We start from the raw sequence: 24,316 nt of genomic DNA, 5'->3' as shown, positions 1-24,316 counted from the left end.
ATGTTCAACAGCTACAGACTGACACGCCCAACCTAACACACTACTGTCAGACTGTCAGAGCACAGAGAGGAAGAGGGAGTGAGAGACTTTGTGCTTCTTTCGTCTCTCCTAGTAGAGTTATAAAGAGACACGCTGAGGCGCTATGTATCATTTCTCATATCCAGGTATGCACTTGTGCCATCACACATTCCTGAATGGACAAGAAACACGCAACAGTAGCCAACATCGCAACAGGTCCAATTTCTTCTCCTAGGAATATGCACACAATGAAAATGGAGAATTAGCGACATTGCTGTCCAGTTGGATTCCTACTTCTACACACACTGTTCCTTAGACACTAGAGTGTGGGTAACCTACAACTGAATACAATGGCTTCTGCAGTAAAAATTACAGAAAATCCCCTCTAATCTACGTACACTTACGAGAACATTGATAGCACATGTAAGGAAGCAGTAAATGACAAAGACAAAACAAGGGAGAATAGAGAGAGAGAGACAGAGAGAGAGCGCAAAAGACAGAGAGAGACAAACAAGAACTGATGTTAAAAAAAAAATGAGTGTAATAACAGTGGTTAAGGCCTGCTCTTTCATTGAGTAAATCTGGCCGGGGCTATTTCACACTGTAGGAATCTCCTGTCGACCAGATCAAAGGCTCGCCCAGAGACAGGGCTTGTACAGAGCACAAGGAACAGGTGACAGCTCCAACACACATGGAGGCATTTACACATGCACACACAAACCCTCCACCACCAACAGCACACACACACATACATATTTGAATGAACACACAGTGAGATCAGAAAAGCAGAGAGTGACAGCTCCTTTTGTGTCTAGATGAGCCTGTGGGGGAGTCTTTCTGAGGAACCCATACGTCTATCATCTGAGCTTTGAAAACCACTTAAAGAGAGTCAATACAAGCTACACACACAAACACACTCTAAGTATGCAGTGGGTATGACAAAGTACATACAGACTTTACAAGTATGAGCCTGACATGTACCATATAAGTAGAACACTGATGAGACTAACACATGTACAGTGGATATCTAGCTACGAATGGTAAAGGAAGCACGTGGGACTCCAGTGCAAACTTATGATGGATAGATCTAATATAGAGTGGGCCATATCCAGAGGGGGGTGAACATAAGGCTATGTCATCACCGGCCCATCTCTCTCTATACCTTCCATCACTTTTCACTCCCTCCTATAAACAGCAGGACGGGGGATACTGTAACTCCTACACACAAGGACACACACACACACACACACACACACACAAAACACAGGATGCAAGCACATGCAGAGAAACTCATGGAGATTCAGGGTTACACATGTACTGACCGACTCCTTTAATTGCAGCAGAGTCCAGACATGCACACAAATGCATGCATGCATATGCACAATAACATTTTCACAAAGAGACATTAATCCCAGGTGGTCTCAGATGCAGCAATGTTTCCACTTGAGAAAGTTCTGGTTTTGAAACGACACTATCCAGTACAAACTACATTCATACACACATACACACACAACTATAGAATGATTTTTATGGAATAAAAGGGAAATAAATGTGTGCAAAGCATGGAGACAGAATATAAGACTGCAGACTATAAGACTGGTCTACACCCAACATCACACACACCCCTCCCTCTGTCCCTGCGATTCAGTCCCAACCCATATCAAGCTAAGATGCTGTATGTTTAACATGGGAAGGTCCCACCTTAAACATGGCCATTATGGCCAATAGCTTTCACTGTTTTCATAGAATATGAGAAGATTACACAGCACTATGACGGGCCAATTACGTCCTTCACTAAAACACACCTCTGAACCAACAACTCTTTAATGATGATGGCTTAAATGTTTTCACCAATAGAGTCCTTTCAGCTGCCTTGGCAGTCGCACACAAACATACGCTGCCGGTATAGTTAAATACACACACATATATGTTTAACACACATACACACACACACACAGCCACAGATGCTGACTGAGTCAAATTGAATCCTTGTGTTAAGTGTATAGAGCATCCCTCCACACCACAGAGGGTTGTCTGTTTTTGTGTGTGTGGTGTGTGTGTGTGTGTGGCACCCTATGAGCCAAGTTCGGCAATCAAGTCAAGGATCGCTTAGCACTGGAACTGAGGAAGAAAGGGAGGGAGACAGACAGACTAGAAGTGCCAGCTTTCCTCTCACATCTTCTCAACATCCTTTCTCCATCCCCCTCTCCACTCAAACCTGTGTCACCTCTGACCCAGGTCCAATTCACTACTGTCATTATGCAATTAACACCAATTAAGTCATTTTGCTGTAAGTATGCGTGTGTGTCTGCATGTATGCACGTGCATGTGTGTGTGTGTGTGTGTGCGTTAAGTTTGTGGATGTGTGTGTGCATGCATGATAGGGCAATTACAGCAGCACAAGGGAGCCTTTTGGAAGCGGAGAGCACTGCAATCAACCAATCAGCCTTCAGATGGCTTTGACATGAAAAGCGAGCATGGCCCCTGCTAACCCTGGAGGTCAGCCCCAATTTACTCTATTTACCCACTCAGGAATGACTCTGTGTGTGTGAAGATTGAGACTGGGGAGGGGAGGATGATGAATAGGTATGGAAATATCTAAGTTAGTGCGTGGGAGCAAAATAGAAGGAGGGATGGAGTGAGGGAGGGGAGGGCAGAGAAGGATGAGAAGTCTTGGGGTGGTTGGGCAGGTGAATTGTAGTGGGGGAGTTGAGTGTGGAGAAGGGGATGTAGAGAGAGGCCTTCAGGTTGTGTTTGCAAAGCTAAAAGGCCAGCAGTTGGAGCCCATTTGCTAACAATTTCCCCTTGGAGAGTGGCTCTACACACACACACACACACACGGTCCACACACACTTTTTTTATTCTACAGAGCACAGATGAGGAATGACAACTTTACACTTGGCTGGAGCTGTTAAACATTGAGATGCTCCATCATGATAATAGGGCTGTTTCTACTAAACAAAATGTAAAAAATTACTAATACAACAGCAAGGGATTATTAGATTACGCCAGTCTCTGTCAGTTGTTTAGATCCACCCTGTTTATAAAGCCATACTTTTGCATGTTTTGCATGTTTTATCCCATTAACCACAATTCCATATCCAAATACAAATCATGTTTATATTATAGCTGACTACTTTCCAAAACATATCCTTAGTTTTTGGATTGATCATCAATCTTACAGGCACGCATGTGATATGAACATTTTAAGGAAATGAACTTGTACATACTTGAAAAATGTTGGAGAAAGGTAATCCATCTGTGAAAAATATCTTATGTTTGTTTCTTTGTTTTGTTGGAAGGTTGTGTTTATGATTGTAAAGCATTTGGGTGCAGGGGCCATTTTGGAAATTCTACAGGTCTTGATGTTGCATTCAAGAGCACTCTCACTTTGTGCTGAATGATGTGCAGTAGTCCTGTTTAAAACACTCTCTGGAGTCCACCAGGAAGACATGTTACACACATGCATGGATGTGTTCTGTAGCTTGTTGGAGGTGACGTCCACACAGACCATTTACGCGCATACCCTCTGATGACAAAATTTATGTCACATGCAGCCACCAACAATGGCTGAATTCATGTGCTGTGCTGTTATTTGTTTTATAGCATTTTTAGCAAAGTGGCAGGCGAGTAAAAATTGCTCTCGGAAGGGGATCCACGGGTTGTTTCCTCTGTCTCAAATTTGACATTACATTATCCTGTGCTGATTTTACAGTTGAAGAAGTCATTGTTTGTGTAGCTCTCCCTACAGAGCTAACCAATCTGCTGATCAACAGACCAGCTGTGAGGTCTGGTGTCAGGGCTGGGCTGCAGAGCAGTGAATAAAGTACAACAGGACCAGTCAGCCCCTCATCACACCAAACCACCTCCTGGCTACAGAACAAGGGAAGGCAGAAAAAACGGAAACAGGCAGAGAAACTTAAAGAGAAAAGAGAAGAGAAGTAAATACAGATGCTCAGTATTTCAAGTGCTCCTGGTCAATAATATCACATATCTGACAAGAGGGACACAGGTTATTCTATATCTGGTGTGTGTGTGCGTGTGTGTCTGTGTATCAGAGCAAAATTGTCCTGCTCCAGGGGTCTTAGATGTGGACTATAATAAGGACCACATGACTCGCAGGAAGTCCTCCAGCAAAGGACAGGAAGCAGGAACACACGGAGCACATCATTAGTCTCGCTAGTCCAGAACCCCACAGCCAATAGGGGCCTCGGATACGATGGGAATGGGCGTGGTTGGTGGTGTGTCCACAAGTGTGCCAAAGTACTATACATTTGTATTTGAGTGTGTCAAGCAGCCCGCAGGCTGGTATTAATGACTTATTTGTTTACTGAGTGTAATGAGTCCAGGTTGTGTGTGTTTAGTCGACTGCGAGCAAAACTCTGAGAAAAGTTGGGCTTCCAGCCAGAATACTGGAGCTAAATAACTACAACACAAACACACACAGAGATCGCCGAACAGCAAAGACAAATGAAAAACAAATGGTTCCACTGAATGGTATAGATGTTGTCTCCCCTTTTTTCTGTCTTATGATGGTGCAGTGAGAGAGCATTATTGAAAATGGTTCATTCAAATATCCACCACACACACACACACACACACACACACACACCGACAGCACTCCTGCCACATTCTCACTGCCCCTTCCTTCTCTGTTCTGCAAACCATCAAGACTAAAGAGGCTAATTTCTGTCGATGGCTTACAGGTGGCCAGTGCAAGGTGAACCACATCCACTCTGCTGGCCAACACACACTCCCCCCCCCCACCCAACACACACACACACACTCTTTGAAAAAAATCATGCCTCTAACCAAACCTTTTATAAACCCAATGCCAAACATCAAAGGGAGAAACACACCTTAACACACCTCAAAGGCACTAGAGACACACAGTTACACATATGTGCAAACACACACACACACACACACACACACACACACACACATACAAACTCAAACATATGCACACTCGTAAACCTTGAAGCATGAAGGATTTCCAACAAATGGTTTTGAGGGTCACTCCCAGGCCTGGGACTATCTCATGTTTCTAAACAGAAGAAAAGTCTTCCATTGCTTTCATAAAAATCTCATAACTGTTAAAAGTTATCAACATCAATCTGAAAATGAGACATTGAGTCTTATCTTTTATTCTGGACAGTTGCCTTTTGGAAACAGAAATTCCTCTGCTGACAGTAACAATCAAGTGAGTGTCAGGAAACTGTTACAAATGACAGCAATATTATGTGGGATGAGGATCACTCCAGCTCTAAGCTTTGGGTAACTCAGTTCCCGCAATTTGCCCATCATCTCCAAAATGTCATCATTCTCCTGACTTAGCACACATCAGCTTCAATATTCACGTGCATCAGCCAGAGTACATCTCAGCACACAGAAATGCATGAACACGTACAAGTGCGCACACACTTAGACAGAATCCTTAATGCATCTGATCTTAATGACATTTTGTGAAAAAACATAAACATTTATTAGAGCAGAAAAGTTCTTCTACCTCTGAGCTTGGAAACAGGTGAACTGATGAAATTGTAAAACTTCTCAGGTTGTTTGTTTAATGCTGCATGTTTTTGATCATTCACTCCCTCACACAAGCCCCACATTCTTGGATATCCATCTGTCTCTCTCAGTCATCTTATGAAGGTTAAGAAGCATGCTGCCAAATTACAAGACCAGGCTCAGACTCTAACATTTGTTCCAACCAGCAGAGGTGCATGTACGCATTTGCAAATGTGTGTGTCCATGTGTGTGTATACTTCTGCACATGTAGACTGAATTGCAGCTCTTTGAAGCCATGCCCTTGCCTTCATTAAACACAGTCCTAGAGCCTGGAACAGCTTTCTGGGAATGTGTTGATAGCTCACACAGACACACAAAAAGACACACACAAACACACACACACTGCAGCGCCAGTAAAAATGACCAGCTCTCTTTGAAGCCTGTGTCACCGTGCAAAGTGATAAGATGAAAGCTGATCATCCCCCCTCAAAGAATCTTGCAAAGCCTCAAGTGAACATTGTGCCGACAAGCCTGCACCTTGGCCAGGAGGGCCTGACGGGTGCCAAGCTAACTGCTACATGCCACACTTATCAGCTGCTATCTGATTGGACAGCGATTATGAACTGCCACTTGGCAATTATAGATTAAAAATGGACAAGCTCTTCTGACGAAAAAGGTCCTTTGAAGTTCTGTGACAACACACGGATTCCAGACTCAGCCTTGACAAACAGGTAAATGGGTGCGATTGAAAGAAGGCAAGGTACAATCAGTGTGGACTGGGGTTATCAAAAGTTTCTAAGAACTGATAGTCTTTCAGAACAACTTGTTTAAAACAATACAATTTGATAGTACGGAAAGTACTGAAACTATAAAACACAGCTCCCCAGTCAGATTTTCAACTCCAAACTTAAAACATATATATTATTATATTGTATATGTATATTATATTGTATTGTATTCTAACATTACAAATGTGTTGGCATGTATTCAGTGTATTCTCCGTATCAACACTGTGTGCAGGTTGTTTTTTGTTGCAGGTTTTTGTTGTATCCAAAGAGGTTTTGTTATGCTAATACTTAATCAAAGTAATTTAAAAGCAAAAAATATTTTAAATATTACAATATAGAAATATTTAAAATGAAATACGAAAAACTACAAAGATTAAACACCCAACACACAATGACCACCAATACATCTTTTTCACAAACAACACGTTCTCTTGCTAATTAAAGCTATATTTAAATTTGCAAAAGTTAATCAAATTTCTCTACTAATTTACCATTAGCTTGCTCTAAAAATGATTGCTTACATAACAACCACAGAAATGTTTTAAATAAGAAAATGACAACCAGAGATCTGATAAAATAAACCACAATATGCTGTCTGATCTTGTCTGTCTGACCACCAGCCGGCTCAGAACCCAACACATTCAGTCCAAAGGGGATTATTAGTGACACCCAAATCACAATGCAACAAACATCACAATGCATGTTACCATCTTTAGGGATGCCCAGCAAGCAGGATGGCTGACACCAGAGAGCTCAATTCAGGCTCTCGCACACAAGCATGAAAATGTGAAACAGGAAAGGGAGAGGACAAAAGAGATGGGAGTGGGAAAGAGACACAAGAGAAAAAAGAAAAGATACAGTGAAAGTAAGGAGGGGTAATCCCTCTTCCCTCCCTGTGGAGGCGTGCAGGCAATGATTGAATGGCCTGCTCACACGCATTTAAACAGGGGCTTATCCCAGCACTTTGATACACCTCTCTATAATTGCCTGTGTACATTTCTGTGCGTATGTTTAGATTCTGTGTGTGTGTATGTGTCTGTCTAAGTGTACAGTGTTGTTTTGTCTGTCAATCTAGCTCATTATGCTTAATCCCAGGGATGACACTCTCAATCCTCTCTGTCAACCCGGGCCTTTGCAGCGGCACTCAGGCGAGGAACTGGGTTTAGCACTTGTTCAGTCTCTCTCTACAGACCCACTCTCTCTCTCTCTCTCTCTCTGTCACACACACACACACACAAAACTACTTGTCAGGTAACACCAAAGCGGGTCACAAAGAGAAGAAAGCATTTTTGCTTGGCAAGAAAAGCAAACAACTATCCCACATCTGTATGTATGTGAGAATGTGTCGGAGAAAGGGGAGAGCAACAGAAAAAGAAAAAGAGGCAAAGACACACACACACACACACACACACACACACACACACTTCAGACACAAAGAAAGAGGAAATCAAGCAACACTTCCTGTGTTTGGAAGTTCAAAATTGCCACAAAGCGATGATAGAGAATGAGCACAAGGAGGCTTACACTGATCACTGAACAGCAACACACAGAAGTATCTATAGCTATTCACTGCTCCGTTTTTCTTTCCACCCCCCACCCCCCAATTCTCTCCTCTCATGCTCTCATCTCTCCCCATTTTTCTCTCCAGCATAAGGGAATCCGAGAAATGTCCACAAAACATCTTTCACCAGTTGTTAATACTGTTTCTGCTTTGCCATGATAAAGTCACGGTATGTTGCCTCATTCCACCCACCCACCCACACAAAGGTGCACCTTGTGCATGAAGGTACATAAACATGCACTCGCTTGAAATTATTTTGTTGCGTGAGGATCAAAACACACAAGTGGTTCATCACCCACTGTCTGTAAACTCAAAATTCTGAACATCGTGCTGCTTCATCCAAGATACACAAAATTTAATCCAATCAGTTCCTCTCCTTGCTCTCCGACATCAGAGCATCAGAGCACAATAATATGTGTGTGTGTGTGTGTGTTTGTTTGAGTGTGTGGTAATGTTGAGTGACCTGACATAACAGCTGACATCACTGACAAATCTTCTGGCCTGTGATCTCACTGTGTGTGTGTGTCCTGCTGGACTCACCACTTGGCAGCAGCAACTCAGATTTGGCAACCCCTTAGCTGATCTGGCAATCATTGGCCCCTGTTGACCCCTGATACTGCAGGGAAATGTGCTCCCAGTAGGTGGTATACATGTTTGTTGCACTTCAAGCCCTGCCACAGGATCACTGCAGCCTATCAGTATGAACACGATGCTGACTGGAGTATTTGAACTTTACTGGTGTACAGAGGCAGCATTTTGCAAAGCCTTTTAAAACATCCAAAGTTATTCTAATTGCCATTTTGAATCAGCAAACTGAATGGGAGAAAAGGGAAGAGAGAAACAAGACTTGGGCAAGAAAAGAGACGCAACAAGCATTCATTTGTGGATGGCTTGTTTCCATGTTCAAAGGGACAGGCCTTGTCTTTATGTGTAAATGCATAAAATGCAAGGCACTTATTCCTTTGAACGTGCACACACACAGACACACGTATGTGCACGCAGACAAACATACACACAAACAAATTACGACTAAGCCTAGTTATTACCTAAGCAAACAGAGTTAGTCTGAATGGAATGCCTGCTGTGAGACACACTAGTTCCAGACACAAAGCCAACAAGGAAACAGACATACTCACAGTTTCAAAACGCACACACCTTACACACAAACACTGTGAGAGAAATAACTATGTGTATATGTAATTAGAAGGTAAAAACAAAGCAAACACATGTTTGGGCCTTTTTCTCTGGCCTGCACTCCAGTTCATTTGCACTGCGAGCAGAAGGTTCTGCTAAGCCATTGTTTTTGGTGCTGCTAAACACATGGTGTCTTGCTGGAGTAGCAGGAGGTTGAAGTTGACCATGGATGAACACATTTGTGTGTGTGTGTGATGGGTGTGTACGTGTCAGCGTATTTGACTTGGGAACATTAATAGCATGAAACAATAAAAACTGTAGATATAGATTGTATGGAGTAAAACCTATTTGGATTTCATCCCCTAAAATATTTTTGCTTTTCTTTCGTGCTGACCAAATCTTAAGCACATGCAGAAGGCACACACTAACACATGCACACGTGTTGTTTGCCAACAGATGAGCTTTACTGGTTACATGCTCTTTCTAATTAGGAGCCATGTTTCACCTCTAAGAGGCATTTGTCACATTTTTGGTGCTCAGTTACAAATTCTTTTTTCTGAAACAGAAGAAAATGACACATTCAAGTAATTTTTTAAAGCTTTATTGCTCATAAAATATCCTTGTAATAAAAACAATGTCAGATTAAAAATTGCCTCAGTGCTCTGATTCACCTGTTACTATTTATTTCTGCACAGCCACCATTCGTAGGGAGAGATTTAAACAAAGAGAGAAAGAAAGAGCGGGAGGGGATAGAGAGAAAGAATGTGACTGAAAGAGAGGAAGGCTCAGAAATTAAATTGAGACGCAGAAGAGAAAGACAGATTGCTTCTGCTCTGGTATGCCATCTTTACGATCAGTCTGTGAGAGAGCTAGTGAAATTGAACTCAGGTGTAGTGTGATCCCGAACAAGCCATTTTCCCATTAGGGCTATGGAATCTCACATAAACAAATTACACAAATACTTTCTCTATAAAGGGGAGGGTGGGTTTTTTTCTAACTGTGCAGCGAAACCCGAGCGCAGCCTTGTTTATGTGTGTGACAGAGTGTTTACATTGTCCTCCACTCCCATCCCTTCAGATGGGGAGAAAGCCTGGCCCCCGACAACTCTACTCCTGTCACACTACCTGTCTGTCTTGGGGATTTTTGATATGGAGAACATGTGCTGGATGTGTTCTCTCTCTCTCTCTTGCTCTCTCTTCCTGTGTGTGTGTGTGTGTGTGTTTATGTGTGGGAAATGCCAACCATTGCTTGGTCCTCATTATAACCACCTAAACCACTCAAGAGTGATGAATTCAAGGATAGAATAAAAGGAAACATTAACTGCTGACCATGACTCTGAACTGCCTGTGATTGTGCCTGCTGGTGATGTTGACTCTCTTTTATGTAACGTCACACACTTGTCATAAGCATCACAAAACTTTCTTTGCCTATTTTACTAACACGTCACTCATACAGTACATTTATTAATGCCTGAGAGCCTGCCTCACCTCCCCAGCTGTATTGTCCTACTCGGTAGCTGACTAAAGCCGCAGTTCCTCACACTCCCCAAAACATTTAATTTACTGCCAAGTAAGGATTGATTCCTCCTCATTCAAGATTGCAAAACAGCCAGGCTCACCAACATCCTGGCAATTTCAGACAGAGGGTGAGATTAATCTCTCATTTAGGAAGTACTGATTTTTTTTCCTTTTTTATGTTTAGAAAACTGAATGGTGAAGGAAAACAAGCACCATCTGCTTGGCTACCAGTGAGTACGAGGTCAGGGTAAATAAAATGTTTGATAAAAACATGGATCGATTTCAACTTGTGGAATGCTAATGTTAGCTGGCTAGCATGTTCTTGCAAGCTGCCCACACTATATCCTGTCCCGCCCACTGTTTGCCACTGCAAGCAAGTAAATTTCTCCCTGCCAGTTCTGGTCAGACCGCGGCATAATCTAACCGCAGCTTTCGAATGTTGGCCGCTGAGCAGTAACACTAGAGCTCAAGCAGAACCTATTTACGCAGCCAAGTCTTCCCAAGGAGATTCAGTTCAACAGCCCAAAAGTTACAAGACTCTTTATCTAACCTTGAGGTTTTACTCTGATTGTTAGTTCACAGAACCAACTGTAATATGTAAATGTATTCAAATCAGGCCAAAAATCAAGTTTGCAATGTTCCAACACAAACCTCACTGACCTGACCTGATGTATAATCATGACACCAAGAACAAGTAAACTGTAAACTGTTCTGAGATCAGTAAGAGGAGGACCACCCAGCAGTGGATGTAATCCCATAGCTGAATGGCTGAAGTCTTGCTACGAACGCACTCTGGCAGGCTAGGCCACTCCTGGATAGGATATTAGAGTGGAGCAAATGCACAATGGCACCTATTGATGACTGGTGTTAGGTATTATCCTGCCATGCTGCACTCTGTTTTTGGTGAGAAAGAACAATCAAGCAAGACTCTCTTGTTCAGTTTCCTCTATCTCGCACCCTCTGCCAGCTGGTGTACAGTTCAACATAGTTTTAATTACAGTGGGGTTGTGGCAGTGTTTTAAAAGACCAGGTTGGCTGTCAAAGGAAAGTCAATGTGGTTCATTTTATCACATTTTTAGGTCTTCTAATGTCAATAGAGCAGGGATGCTGAAACTTTATAGAGCTTTGTTGAGTGAATGAATTATTCAAAATGAAAAAAACAATTTTTTTTGGTACTGCCAAAAATGTGTCCACAGGCTAAGCTAAGTTTTTAGATTTGTACTCACTCTTTAGTTCCTGAGTGATAGTTCCAAATATACATAAAACATATATAATGATATTTTCTAGGATTTTTTGCCATCATTGATGGACACATTTAAGAATGATGGAAACAGAAAAAAGAGAGAGAAAGGAGGTGACTCCAGCCTTGCAGTTGTTCCACTGGAGCAGAAGGGGACTTCCAATGCAGATACAGGACCATAAGGTCAATCAGTCTTCCCAGCAAAGCTGTCAATGTTATAGTCATACTGTTTCAACAATGCAAAACGCAGGACAAAAGGACAAAAAAAATTTCTTGTTCAGTGCAACACGGTCACAGAGCTACAGCTTCGTGAGAGGCTAGAGTCTGCATGTTACTTTGTAACTGTGTGAGCGAACACAATGCAAATCAAAACAACAACTTGGTTTTGCTGAAGTACATGGTAATTGACCACTTAGCACCTAAGGTTACTGTGGCCAACCACCTCCACTTTGAGCCTCATCGGATTGGCAGAAACACAGAGCAGGCCACTGCTGGTTCTGCTTTAGCCCGTCAAACACACTCACATCAAACACCCAGCCGGCGGCACTCTACAAGATATAGAGATGGAGAGAAGAAAAGAAACAGAAAGAAACAGAGAGGGAGTGACAGAGATGCACTGATTCAAAGCAACCCCAAAAGTGGAAGCCCCGGGATAAACAACCAATCAGAAGAGGATCGTTGTCTAGCCCAATCAAAACGCATTCCAATGAGAATTCTCTCCAGATCCGACCAACTAACCCCTGGAGGTATGCACAAAAAATACAACACATACACGCAATGTGACCTACATACACTGCAGCATCTTAACTAAGGTCTTTAACTAATGTCTGATCCGAACATGGCTAAAACTCTGAATCTGTATTCAATCTAACCTCAGTCTCAATCCTCTCTCTCTACTGTAATTGCTCATCTCTTTGTCCATAGCGGCAACTCTAGCACTGTACGAGTTTGTGTGTGTGTGTGTGTGTGTGTGTGCGCAGGGTGGGGGGTGTCATGGGGGTCTGTGATTCCATTGCAGACAGATGGGATTGGTGTCTGGGCTCATTCCTGGCAAGGATACCCTTGTTTCAGAGAGAAGAGCAAGAAGGATAGCTCTGGGATGCGGGACAAAAGGACATCTATGTGTGTATGTGCTTGTACGTGGTGTCTGTGTGTGTGTGTGTGTGCATGACTGTGACTGACTTTGAGGAGATAGACTTCCTTTGGTCTGGAGTACAACATGGCAAGAAATAAGGGCTCAGGGATTTGTGTCTGTGTGTGCGTACACAAACAAGTTTTTGCTTGTCTGCTTACAGTATGTGTGTGCGTGCAGTTGTGTCTCTACTAGTGTGTGTAGATGGTTGCATGAGAGAGTGTGTGGTTATATAGATCCCCTCTTGGCAGCGGCAGTGTAAGCTGAGGAGGGTCTTACATGGGCTTTAATCCCGTGCTGAATGTCATCGTACAAGTGTGGCTTTTCCACAGGCCCAGATAAGAGAGGGAGAAACAGAGGGAGTTCTGCACATGTGGAGGATGTAGGCATGCATGCATGCAAATGTAGGTGCATACATGTATCAGAAGACGCCTTAGTAAAACAGCCTGAACCGTTTGTTTGATGACAAGTATTATGGCAGTGACATACAGAAAGCTGTGAGGGACAGACAGAGCAGCTACAGCACTAATCTGCTTGTCTGAGCTGATCAAGTGACAGAGAAAGAGAAAGAGAGAGGCCATGCTGGCATCAAATTCTAAGGTTTCACTGGAAAACACAACCTGGCTGAAAACACACTACTCAGCCCAACAAGCTGAGCTGTGTTGGACTTACTTTCATTTAGGCCAGGGTTTTATGCACATTTTTTTCTGCAAGAAGCCCATATGAGAAGTTTATTCTGTAGCCCTAAGACTCAGGGGCTTTAAAACATTTTACTACCCATGTCATATGTGTACCCTCCAGCAATAGACCTGTGACCTATTTTGGGATTTGAAGCCTAAATTCAACAAACATTATTCTGGTTTGAATAGGTCACCAGTATAGAATGTCAGCATCTCTTCTTTTGAGGATAAGAAAGCCATCATAACTGCCTACACTGCAAGACATCAGTTATGAAGGAAGGTGTTGTTGTTTTGACAAATGGCAACACAGCACATCTCGCTTTTTACAAGCTTCCTAGATGTGGACGACCTTTGGGAAAGTGTTGGGCTAGCGTGAGAAATAAACTGCAGCCTACTGTTATACGAGGCCCAATTAGTGGTCAGCCCTTAATGTTGAATGGCAGTCCAATGGTTGTTGATGTTATTACAGTAGTTCCGCGATAGCCCACGTTATGAAGCCTCTCCGCTGACTCTGCACCGGGATGACTTTCAGCAGGAGGAAACAGGTAAATTCCTGTTAGTTTTCCACTTCAATTCTACATTGAGTGTCCCATAGCAGCTCTGGCATTTCTAGAATAGGGAAAGAAAATAGTGAAATTCCTTCTGCTATTACTTATTAAAATACATTTTGTGTTATTTCTCCACCACAGTGTTTCCGTGGGTGTCAATCTTGATCAGAAATGTTTGCTTTCTATTAGGCGATTTAAGTCTCTGTATTTCTGTGTATGTGAGCAGGGCTGCTTGAGTTTAGGTATCACCAGTGCTGTATGTTGCAGGGTGTGACATCCTTTAAGTGAGAGGTACAATATCAGTAGTGATCAAGTGTCACATAAAGAGTCAGCAGATGTGAGTCCTCTAGTTTGTGGCAACCCCCCACCTCACATCTATGATTGGCAGCCTAGGGGTGGATCTGTACATTAAAAACCCAGTTTGAGGAACAACACAGGACTTACCCAAGGCCTGAGGCTGTGTGGCATTTTTTAGTGCTTTTAGTGTGTGTGTGTGTGTGTGTGTGTGTGTGCGTGCATGTGTGTGTGTGTGTGTGAGTGTGAACGCGCATGTGAATATGTGTGTTTGTTAAAGAGAGAGGGAGAAAAAAAAAGGGGTGAGCACAGGAAGTCTGAGGAAAATAACAGGTTTAAAGTCAAAAGGCTGAGATTCCCTTTTCTCTATCTCCAAATCCCTATACCTCCCTCTATCAGTACTTCTTTGTGGATGTTCAGACTTTCTCTTTGGGATGTAATCCAGCTTGAACAGGGGATCTGACCTCCAGAGCATCCCACTGAGAGTTCTCTTATGCACAATGATTTTGCTTTCTATCTCTTAAACACAACACACACTAATGCACGCAAATGTTCACAAGTGCCTCCCCAGGTGCGGCTTTCTCCTGAGGGAAAGGCTTTTGTGTGCTGCCATCTCCATAAGCTCACAAAACACCCTTATAATCCTGCCAATCTCTCGTTCTCTCTCTTTTTTTCTTTCTCCATCATTCTTTCACACACACACACACACACACACACACACACACACACACACACACACACACACACACACACACACACACACACACACACACACTGGCAGCACAGAACTCACAATCAAGATATCCAATCAGTCTGTTTTCCCATTTTGACCTCAACATGACACAGATCCACCACAATAGTGAGATCTGCTTTTCTAATTTCATATATAATTTCTAATCTATTCTGGGTTTCTGTCAGGCAACCGCAAAAAGTACTTGGATGTATCTCGTGGCAATGGTAAAAAGAGAGATGGAGATAACTGATAAAGACTAAAACAGAGAAGAAAAAAGGAGGGAATGAGAGGTGAAAAATAGCGACAGCTTGAGGTGTACTGATTTATGACTGCGGGCTGGCTGAGCCATTTCTGCAGGGAGAGCAAACCACAGAGGAGTTTACAGACACAGACTGAATCACACCTGGCAAGTCCAGGCAGAGAGGGGAGGATGAAGGGGTTCAGTAAAAGTATATTCAGTTTATACACTTTAACAAACTTTGAATGTTTCAATAATAACCTAAAAAGTCATCACACATCCACGCCATGTAAAATAGTGCCCAGCCAGTCAGCATAAGCTAATTTTTTAGGGTTCATGTTACTTGTAGCGTGTTTGAGATTATGAACCTGAGACAGTGAATTAGTGGACACAAATGAGTGTCATTTCAATTACATACTAGAGAAAGAAAAGTAAGTTAATACTGTCCTCTGGCATACATGTTAGTGTCTTGAAATGAAAACCTTAACAAGAATTACTGGGAAAAACACTTACTATCTAGCATAATGCTTTAATAAAGCTAGTGAGGTCAGCGCACTCAGTGTATGGTACAATGAGAGAGAGAAGAACTGAGATTATTTGCCAAAATGGGGAAGTCAACCAGACTGTATGAAATACAAATCCACAAAAGGTACTTAACCCAAGATTAAAAATGCCCTGTCCTCTTTATAGTTACATATTTACTCCAAACTTACTTAAAAGTCAATACCCCACAAAATAAAACTGGAACTAAACTGCTAATAAGATGAAATTCCTGGATGATATTAAAGTAAAACTCATTTTGAAAGGTAGGCTACAGCTAAAATAACCATGGGGCACTGGACAGCATGGCCAGTGATAATGTCTGGGCTCTGGGCCCACTGTGGCTGTAAGGGGATGCTGGCTCAGGCCACCATCAGCAGCGATAGGACGAAGCATATTTTGGCCAGTCTGGGTGAAAGACAGGCTTGCCACTCAAACAGTGAAAGAGGACAGGAGGACAGGCCTCTGAATCACTACCGTCATCACACGATCAAGCAGGCAGCGGACCGGTAAGCTTAGTGAAGGCAGGCATGTGGACTGTACAATTAACTGGCTGAAACATGCTCCCCTACTGGGTTGCACGCACAGGACTGCATAGATTCATTCTGATTAGATGAGAATAAACATGCAAATTGTCACTGCATGGATAAGCACAGATGAGCAGGGATTTAACTGTGAACACAGAACTAGAATTACAAAACCTGAATATTAGTCTTTGCTCATGCACATTGGCAGGTTCGCACGAATGATTTTGTGTGTGGCCATGTCTCTGCGTGTGTGATGATCGTGTTGTGGGTGGGGACAGGGAGTTTACTGAGACAAACTGCCTTATGATCCACGCATCAGGTGTTTCACTGTCCTTTCCTGCATACAACTTCAAGAAAACCACACACACACACACACAAAAACATGTATAAACTTGTCTGTCTTGCATTATTGCCAGTCCTTCCATCCCTACAACCTCCTTCCCCCATCTCCTCCTCCTCCTCCTCCTCCTCCTCCTCCTCTTCTGTCTGCTGAGGCTGAAGAAGCATCTCTGGGTCCTGTCTATCTACAGCTCCATACACTGACAGAGACAAAGAGCAACCGCTCTCCATTTACCGACTTGAATAACGTAATGTGTGTGGCATTTTTAAACAACAGTACTTCATTGTCATATTAATAATGATGCCTCTGTATAAACGCAGTACACAAATATTCAAGATGATAAAGACTGAGGCCCTATCTCACGCCAAAAAAGCACTTCAATAAACTGCTGTATCACAGACTTTTAACAAGGTTTTTGAATCATCTACCAAATAATCAGTAACATTTGAGCATTTAATTAATATTATTATGTACTATGTAAACTATATTACTATGCCAGGGACTGGAATCGACTGGTTTTCAGTGTTCTTGGCTCAGACTGGAGACCGGCCAGTCAGTCTCACGTGTCTCCGATTTCAAGCCAGTCCGTTATACGCATGTGCATACACAGAGCGGCACAGGCAATAACATCACAGCTGCATGATAACATGTCTTTAGCACAGACGTTCTTCACTGTCAGTGAAGAAGACACAAAACTCGGAATTTGCAATACACTAACCACCACGTAGGGCCAAAGTAAACCATGGAGGCACTACCATGAAAACACTCGGAACAACAACAAACCTAATCAGACAATTGAACATGCCCAGTTTGAAGAAGCTAGCAAAGGAAAAATGGAAAAGCTAAAGCTAGCCAGAGCTCAGTGCCACACACAAGCCAGCAGCCTCTCCTGTCTTTCCTTGGTATGAGCAGTGAAAAGACCAAAGCAATTATGAGGGAAATCGAGGGAAAATTACTAGTTTAATTACGAGTTTGTGGCCCTGGATGATCAGCCATTGTCCATAGTTGAGAACAGAGGCTTCAGAAATTTGATAAATTACCTCAGCCCTGATGAATTTATGAGCATACTGTAAAATGATAGTAACTTACATTTGTTTTGTTATATAAATCTGTTGCACTTGCTTTTGTTTGGTAAAAAAATGTCAGATAAAGTTGGGTGTACAGCTCATTTCAGTTAATTACGTGTAGCTCTTTCCGGTTGCGCAGCCCTTTATTTTGAGAGGAAATGTGAAGTTTAATAATTCCACTTATTATAAAAATAAAAAATTTGCACTGAAGAAAAGTTGATATTTGTTTATATACGCTATCAATACTAATTCTCAGAAAGAAAATCGTAATCGGCAAAAACTGGTATCAGCAGGTCAAAAAAAAAATCGGAATCAGCCAAGAAAATTGCTACTGTTATGGGAATTTCTCAAGAAATGCAGTGTCAGAGTCGCTGGAGTCAATGTTGTTTTAATTCTTGCAGCAAGGAGACACGCACAGTGGTACAGAGTTGTCTGAAATCCAGGCTGAACGCCTGAGTTCTTATAGAGGAAAAGCTGAGCTGCACAAGGTCACCGCCCACGGAGTTGCTAGTAGCCTCTGCCTATGAGCCCTGCTGTCACATGAAGATAATTGAGTGCAGTGTCTAACTGTCATATGTGGCTAAGTCAAACTAGAATAATCAGGAAATAGAGGATTACACTGTGCCTATACACAGTGTTCTTTTCACACTGTATACCTGATAGGTACATTTTTCTAACAGCTTCAGCTCTATTATCTTGGAATTTTCTCAGGTCCTCGTGGTAGGTACAATTTTTAAATGCTAACTACTAACATAAAAAGCCTACAGCAGCATGCACCTTCATTAGAAAAAGGGCCTTTTGGAAAATAATTCAGGTGTTGTTTCAGAGCGGACTGAAAGAGATACAACATGAAGTGCACACAGATGTCATTTCTCAGGTGTTGCTGAGTTACTGACTCCTCTCCACTCATGTTCAACCTGGCGGAACAACCTTTGACCTCACAGACTGATGATGCTGACAGCTGGCTGAGGGATGGCCTCGGTCAGACGCCTCCACTGACCTCCAAGCTGTGGTTCACTGGTCACCAAAGACATACTGCACAGCATGGCTACACACATGTGTGAGGAGGTATCCACATACCCAAACATTATCCAAATGCACACAGGGGCATGTATGTAAACATGCACACACAGTCACGCATATACTCACAGGTGGGACTTGGGGATTTTTGAACTCTGGCTCAATGGGCTCCTAGACTACAGCCTGGAAAAACAGATTCAGAATAATGAAGACTAAAAAAACATCTTACATTCACTTCTGAATGCCTGCTGAGTACCACTGTATCATGAATTAACAGTTGTTGATTACATGGAACAGATTTTTCTTCAGGCGACATGCAAAAATATGTGCCATCAACTTGTAGCAATTAACTCATGGGGTAATAGATGTTTACACTGGGGATTCATCCTGGCATGCAGTGCAGAAATAGTGGCAGGGTTGGTTCCACCATTTTCAATGCTGCCTGCAGACTTTTCTTTCAAAGTCAAAGTTGTATTAAAACGTACCAATGATAATAAGACGTGATATTTGAAGAGTGGCACTTCGTTTACTATTTAAAGGAATGTGAGCAAGGTGATATTAAAAAGCAGACAAAGCTGAGCTGTAAACTGCTATTATTCTAATTGTAAAATTGCGGACACTGTAAGTTGATGCTATTTCCCATGGTCAATATCAATCAATCAATCAATTTTATTTTCTGTAATCAATTCTATGCACTGCTAGAGTGTTTGGTTTTGAGGTTTCATTATCAACCTGAATGTAAGATAATACAAAGAGGAGCAGGGTGGTGGGTGCTGGTTGTGGCGTTTTGTATGTGGGCCTTCTTTCCCACTGATATCATCAGTAATATTGTTCATGAACTTGCCAAAAGGATGCTAAATGAATCCTAAAACATCAGAACACAATGTATGTATGTATTAGTATTATTCTATAGTACTAGTTAACAAACATTCCACTACATTGTTTCTAATATTACTTACCACTGGTTACTACTAGTTTTCCCACCGAGAAACACTGCAATGCAATAATCTCAACAGTCAACATAACTTCATAGTCAACATAACAGCTTTGCGGCCACAAATTAACCACTTGACTAATTCTTCTTCACCGTCACTCTCACAAACTCAAAAACACAAACACATGCATGAACAAGTTCTGTAAATTTCTCGATAATTCCTGGTTCAATTCAAAGATAATGACAAGTAGAATAACAAGTAGAAGTTAACATGTGGTTTTAGGTGTCCATCGTTGTCTGGTTCATAATTGAAACTTGCCCAGCTCCTTCTCCTTACCACGTCTGTGTACCACATCTTTGCTTTCTACCTATTTTTGCAACTCATACACCCTACTTGTTTGTATTAAACAAAACAAATAGAAAATTAAGCACTTTAAGAAAGATCTTACACAATGTTTTGAAAATCAATCCAACACTAACACCTGGAGTTTATTTCAGTTTTCTTTACACAATAACAATAGACTGTATAAGAAACTGTGACAGGAAAAAAAACTTTCACTGTGTCCCCCAGTCAAATGTGTTCAACAACTAGTATATCTACAAATTTTTTTGAATTAATCATTGTGCGATAAAACCACACGGATTATGACTTTCAGTAAAGTTCAACTTTACAGTAATGAGTCATTCATGAGTAAGGTTAGTTTCAAGGCCAGTTTGGTAGAGAGGAGCTGAAAGTATAATCAAGCAATGAGAACCAGGCAAATGAGAGACAAGCACAGAAGTTTCTGTGACAGTCGAACTAAACTGCATTTTAGAATAATGAATGAGATTGAGTATCACTTGTACAATTTCAGTTTCCCATTAAACTTCGACTCCTTTTCTAGAACTGCTTAAGCCGCGCACTCACAAGACTGGGATACTTACTGGCATACACAAAGTAGACATACAAACACTGTATTCAGTGCAAACACAGCATGGGCAAATGAAAGCCATCTTCTTGACTTGTTTTAACCTGAACAAGGCCTCACTCCTTTCTGCATGCACACACAGGCACATGAACACACACACACACACACACACACACACACACATGTGTGCACACACATGCACACACACACACACACACACACATACACAAACATATTTCTGTCCCCACTTGGAAAGCCTCTCAGCTTCTTTTCGCTTCATTCAGTACAAATAACTTCACGGTGGGATAAAAGCATAATGTTTCCAGAAAACCTCTTCCCCCCACTTTGCTTCACTCTTTTGGCCCCATGTTCCCCTTCACTTTTTCCTCCAACCCCCTTCTCTTGTGCTCTCTGTCCAAAAGGACATTCTTATTTCATTAGAGGGGGGGTCTGAGAGGCCAAGAGGGTAAACAAAACCTCTGTAATCAACAGCAGGACATAGACAACCACAATGAGTCAAATCGGAGCACAGTGTCCTTTTAGAAAGAACCATAACTAACCAGTACAAATCCACACCTGGGCGCTCAGAACTTGAAATGGCCAGCTCAAAGTCAGCTCTTAGGTTTGTGTTAAATTCAAAACGTAGCCTAGCACTGAGAGTCAAGGTTATCCATAAGAAACACCAATCAAAGCAAAGGCACACAGATTCCCGGCTATTTGTCTATCGGTGCTGTCATCTCCGTTTGCTCATATTAGGGAGGGCTCACTCAGGGACAGGATATGGGGATTAGGTCTGGCCTTATTGCGCTGTAGCTACACACCGCTAAATGGCTCCCATCTGTTCTCACACAGAGGATGGCTAAGACATGTTAGCTGCGCTCACATTGTGCACTGCCAGAATAACAGCAGTGGATAGATGAGTAGCACTGATATCGCTAGCCACAACACCACTTTCTGCTAAAGGCTAATGTGCTGGGCTTATTCTATTAGATTGGGATAAGAAGCACTAATACACACAGTCACACACACATTCAAACACATACACGCGTCACTGTGATATCTGATTGGAGATACTGAGGCAGTAGGGTAGTCACGGGTCCAACTCTCGCTTTACCTTGAAGGAATATACGTTAGACCAGGGCAAGCTGAAATCTGGGGAGAGGTGGAAAGAACAGGAGTGATGGAAAAAGATGGAGAGATGGAAAGAGAGGGAGAAAGGGGGCAGTGTGGTCTGTTTCATTACGGTGAATCCTGACACTGCTGCATTCTCAGCACACATGGACTGGATTATAGGCTATGTGGGCTGCTCCAGCACTGTATAGCTTAGCAAGGCTCTCTTGCACACACACACACACACACACACATTTGAAAATGTGTACATAAACATCATAGCTAAACACACTAAAGCTTTGCACTGCAGGAAGACAAACCATTTGCTCATACACAATCTATAGGACTCTTAATCCCAAGAGTAGCATGAGGGCAAAGTGCACAACTACTAATTCACTGAGGTTAGAGACAGAATCTGCTTGTGATGGTCCACCTGTGGATTACTAGGGGAAAAGAATGAGATGCACTGGAAACTATGAGTATAACATGATGCCTGGTTTTCTCTCCGTTTCCCACATATAAGTGCCTTTCTCTTTCCCTCTCTTTTCTGGTCTCTCACATGTATACTTATAAATCATTTTTTTTCTCAGTCTCTCTTTGTCTTACACAAACATATTAGCTCCAAGCGAACCGTAAACCTCCCCGCTCAGTCTTTCTTTCTGCACGTCTACGTTCAAAGGCATCCTGAGTCTATGGGGGGGCTTCGATAAAACAGGAATTACCCTTTATGACTTTGCATTCTTCATTTTATGCTTTTTTAGCTTGCCGCCTTAAAAAAAGCTTCATGACTGCTCTGCATTGCATTGTAATTAATTACCCCACACACTGGCACACAACAGGGTGGGGTGGTGCGCTAAAACTTTACTATGAATGAAAAAAGGGGGCACAGAGAGACAGACTTGTCCATCTCTGGTTTTTCTCACTGTGTCGTTTTTATCACCTATGGGCCCTGGTATGCTTGCTTTAGGTTGCTGGGTGTGTACAGGTCTAATACCACAGAGTTGACTAAATAGCCATGGAGTGCACACGCAGTAAGCGACAGAACCAGCACGAGTACTTCACAGAGAGGCAGCCATAAACCTCTGAATAAACTGAAGCCCTTTTGTCAACTGAAATTCATAAGCAATGGGAAAAGAAGCTGGGTTCTATTACACTCTTCTGTCAAAGTTGGGTAATGTTGTGGTTATTGTGGTGCCATCAGTGTTCCCGGCTAATGGTTACTCGAGCCCCCTGAGAAACCCTATTGTGTGGAAGATCATTAAAATAGCTGGAGAGGATATATAGATCTACACCATGGCAAGGTGTATATTAAATCTAAAATTAGCAAAAGAATGCTGTGCAATAGACACTCACTGTGGACAAATTGATGCAGTGTCACCATGGCGATGTTCATCACGCCCATATTCCTTCTTCATCATCCTGTGAGAAAATGGGAAAAAAGACATTATTGTCCTTAACCATTCATTAACAATAAGTTAACAGGTTGTTCATATTTTATGTCAAAAGTCTCCAAAACCTGTATTTATGTTGCAAAAAAATGGCTTCCTTTCATACCAAAGTATTTACAGTACAAAGTCTCACCCAGTGCTTATGTCTTTACAAATAAAGTCTCATTGCCTAATCTCTTCTCCTCCTAACCCCCTGTGGCTTTTAATCAAAACAATCCTGTTCATGTTCCTCATTTAGAAAAGCTGTGTATGATATCATGAAATGCTTTCCGCAGTGTGATTGTTAGGAACCAATAACTAAACACACAAGGGGTTTCCTTGGGGCTGAAACTGTGCAGGCAAGGGCTCTGCTAACAAGAAGGCTAATTCGCCCAGACAATAACATTACAAAAGTTAGCATGAGCTGGTAGCTCATTATAGCCAAGCCCCTGCCTGCAAAATGCTAAACTAGGCTGTGGAGTCTATGCTAATGCTACACAAAAGTGAAAAACACAGGGGCCTTGGCCATGGTCCACAGTGGCTTTGGTTGGACTGAGTGATTATGACAGGCTCAGTAAACTCAGTAGGCTACACCTAAGCAGCTAAGCTATAGATATAATGGCCCTTCAATGGAACATGCTCTATGCTAAATGCTAACATATAGTGAATGGCTTTGACAGGCCCTGTAAACAGAGCCAGACCTACAGCCACTCATTCTGCTGGGTTACACACACACACACACACACACACACACACACACATGCACACGCACACACATACACGCACACACAAGCAGGCCAAATACCATGTGCTACTTCTCATAAACATGAACCAGGCAGCATGTTAAGGCTTAAAAAAAAATAACAACAACCCAAAAGAAAAGGCTGTATAATTCTGTCTCTGATAAACACTTTATGGCTGTTTTCTATTTCCTTCTGAGGCTGCTGCCAAGTATCTGGCAGTGGTGCTGGCATGTCTAGATGAGAACAACATGAACACAACATGCCGGTCAAACTGCACACACTCCATGCCGAGACACAAACTTGGGG

The 24,316-nt window shown here is 42.3% G+C and overlaps 1 protein-coding gene across 12 annotated transcripts in view; it reads right to left on the bottom strand.

The window, feature by feature from the left end:
* Positions 1 to 24,316, bottom strand: part of LOC124063278 (ERC protein 2-like) — a 149,886-nt gene that overhangs the window by 12,320 nt on the left and 113,250 nt on the right. For all 12 annotated transcript variants that reach the window (XR_006844079.1, XM_046396745.1, XM_046396746.1 and 9 more), the window contains one exon: positions 23,194 to 23,259. Coding sequence is in view for 11 of the 12 variants with exons in the window: in XM_046396745.1 (XP_046252701.1) it covers positions 23,233 to 23,259 (27 nt within the window). In the remaining variant the exon portion in view is untranslated. The remainder of the gene's footprint in view (positions 1 to 23,193; positions 23,260 to 24,316) is intronic.

The sequence above is a fragment of the Scatophagus argus genome, chromosome 8, assembly GCF_020382885.2.
Source record: "Scatophagus argus isolate fScaArg1 chromosome 8, fScaArg1.pri, whole genome shotgun sequence".
NCBI lineage: Eukaryota > Metazoa > Chordata > Actinopteri > Scatophagidae > Scatophagus > Scatophagus argus.
The sequence above is the reverse complement of the archived record's forward strand: the minus strand, read 5'-3'. Positions and strand labels throughout refer to the sequence as shown.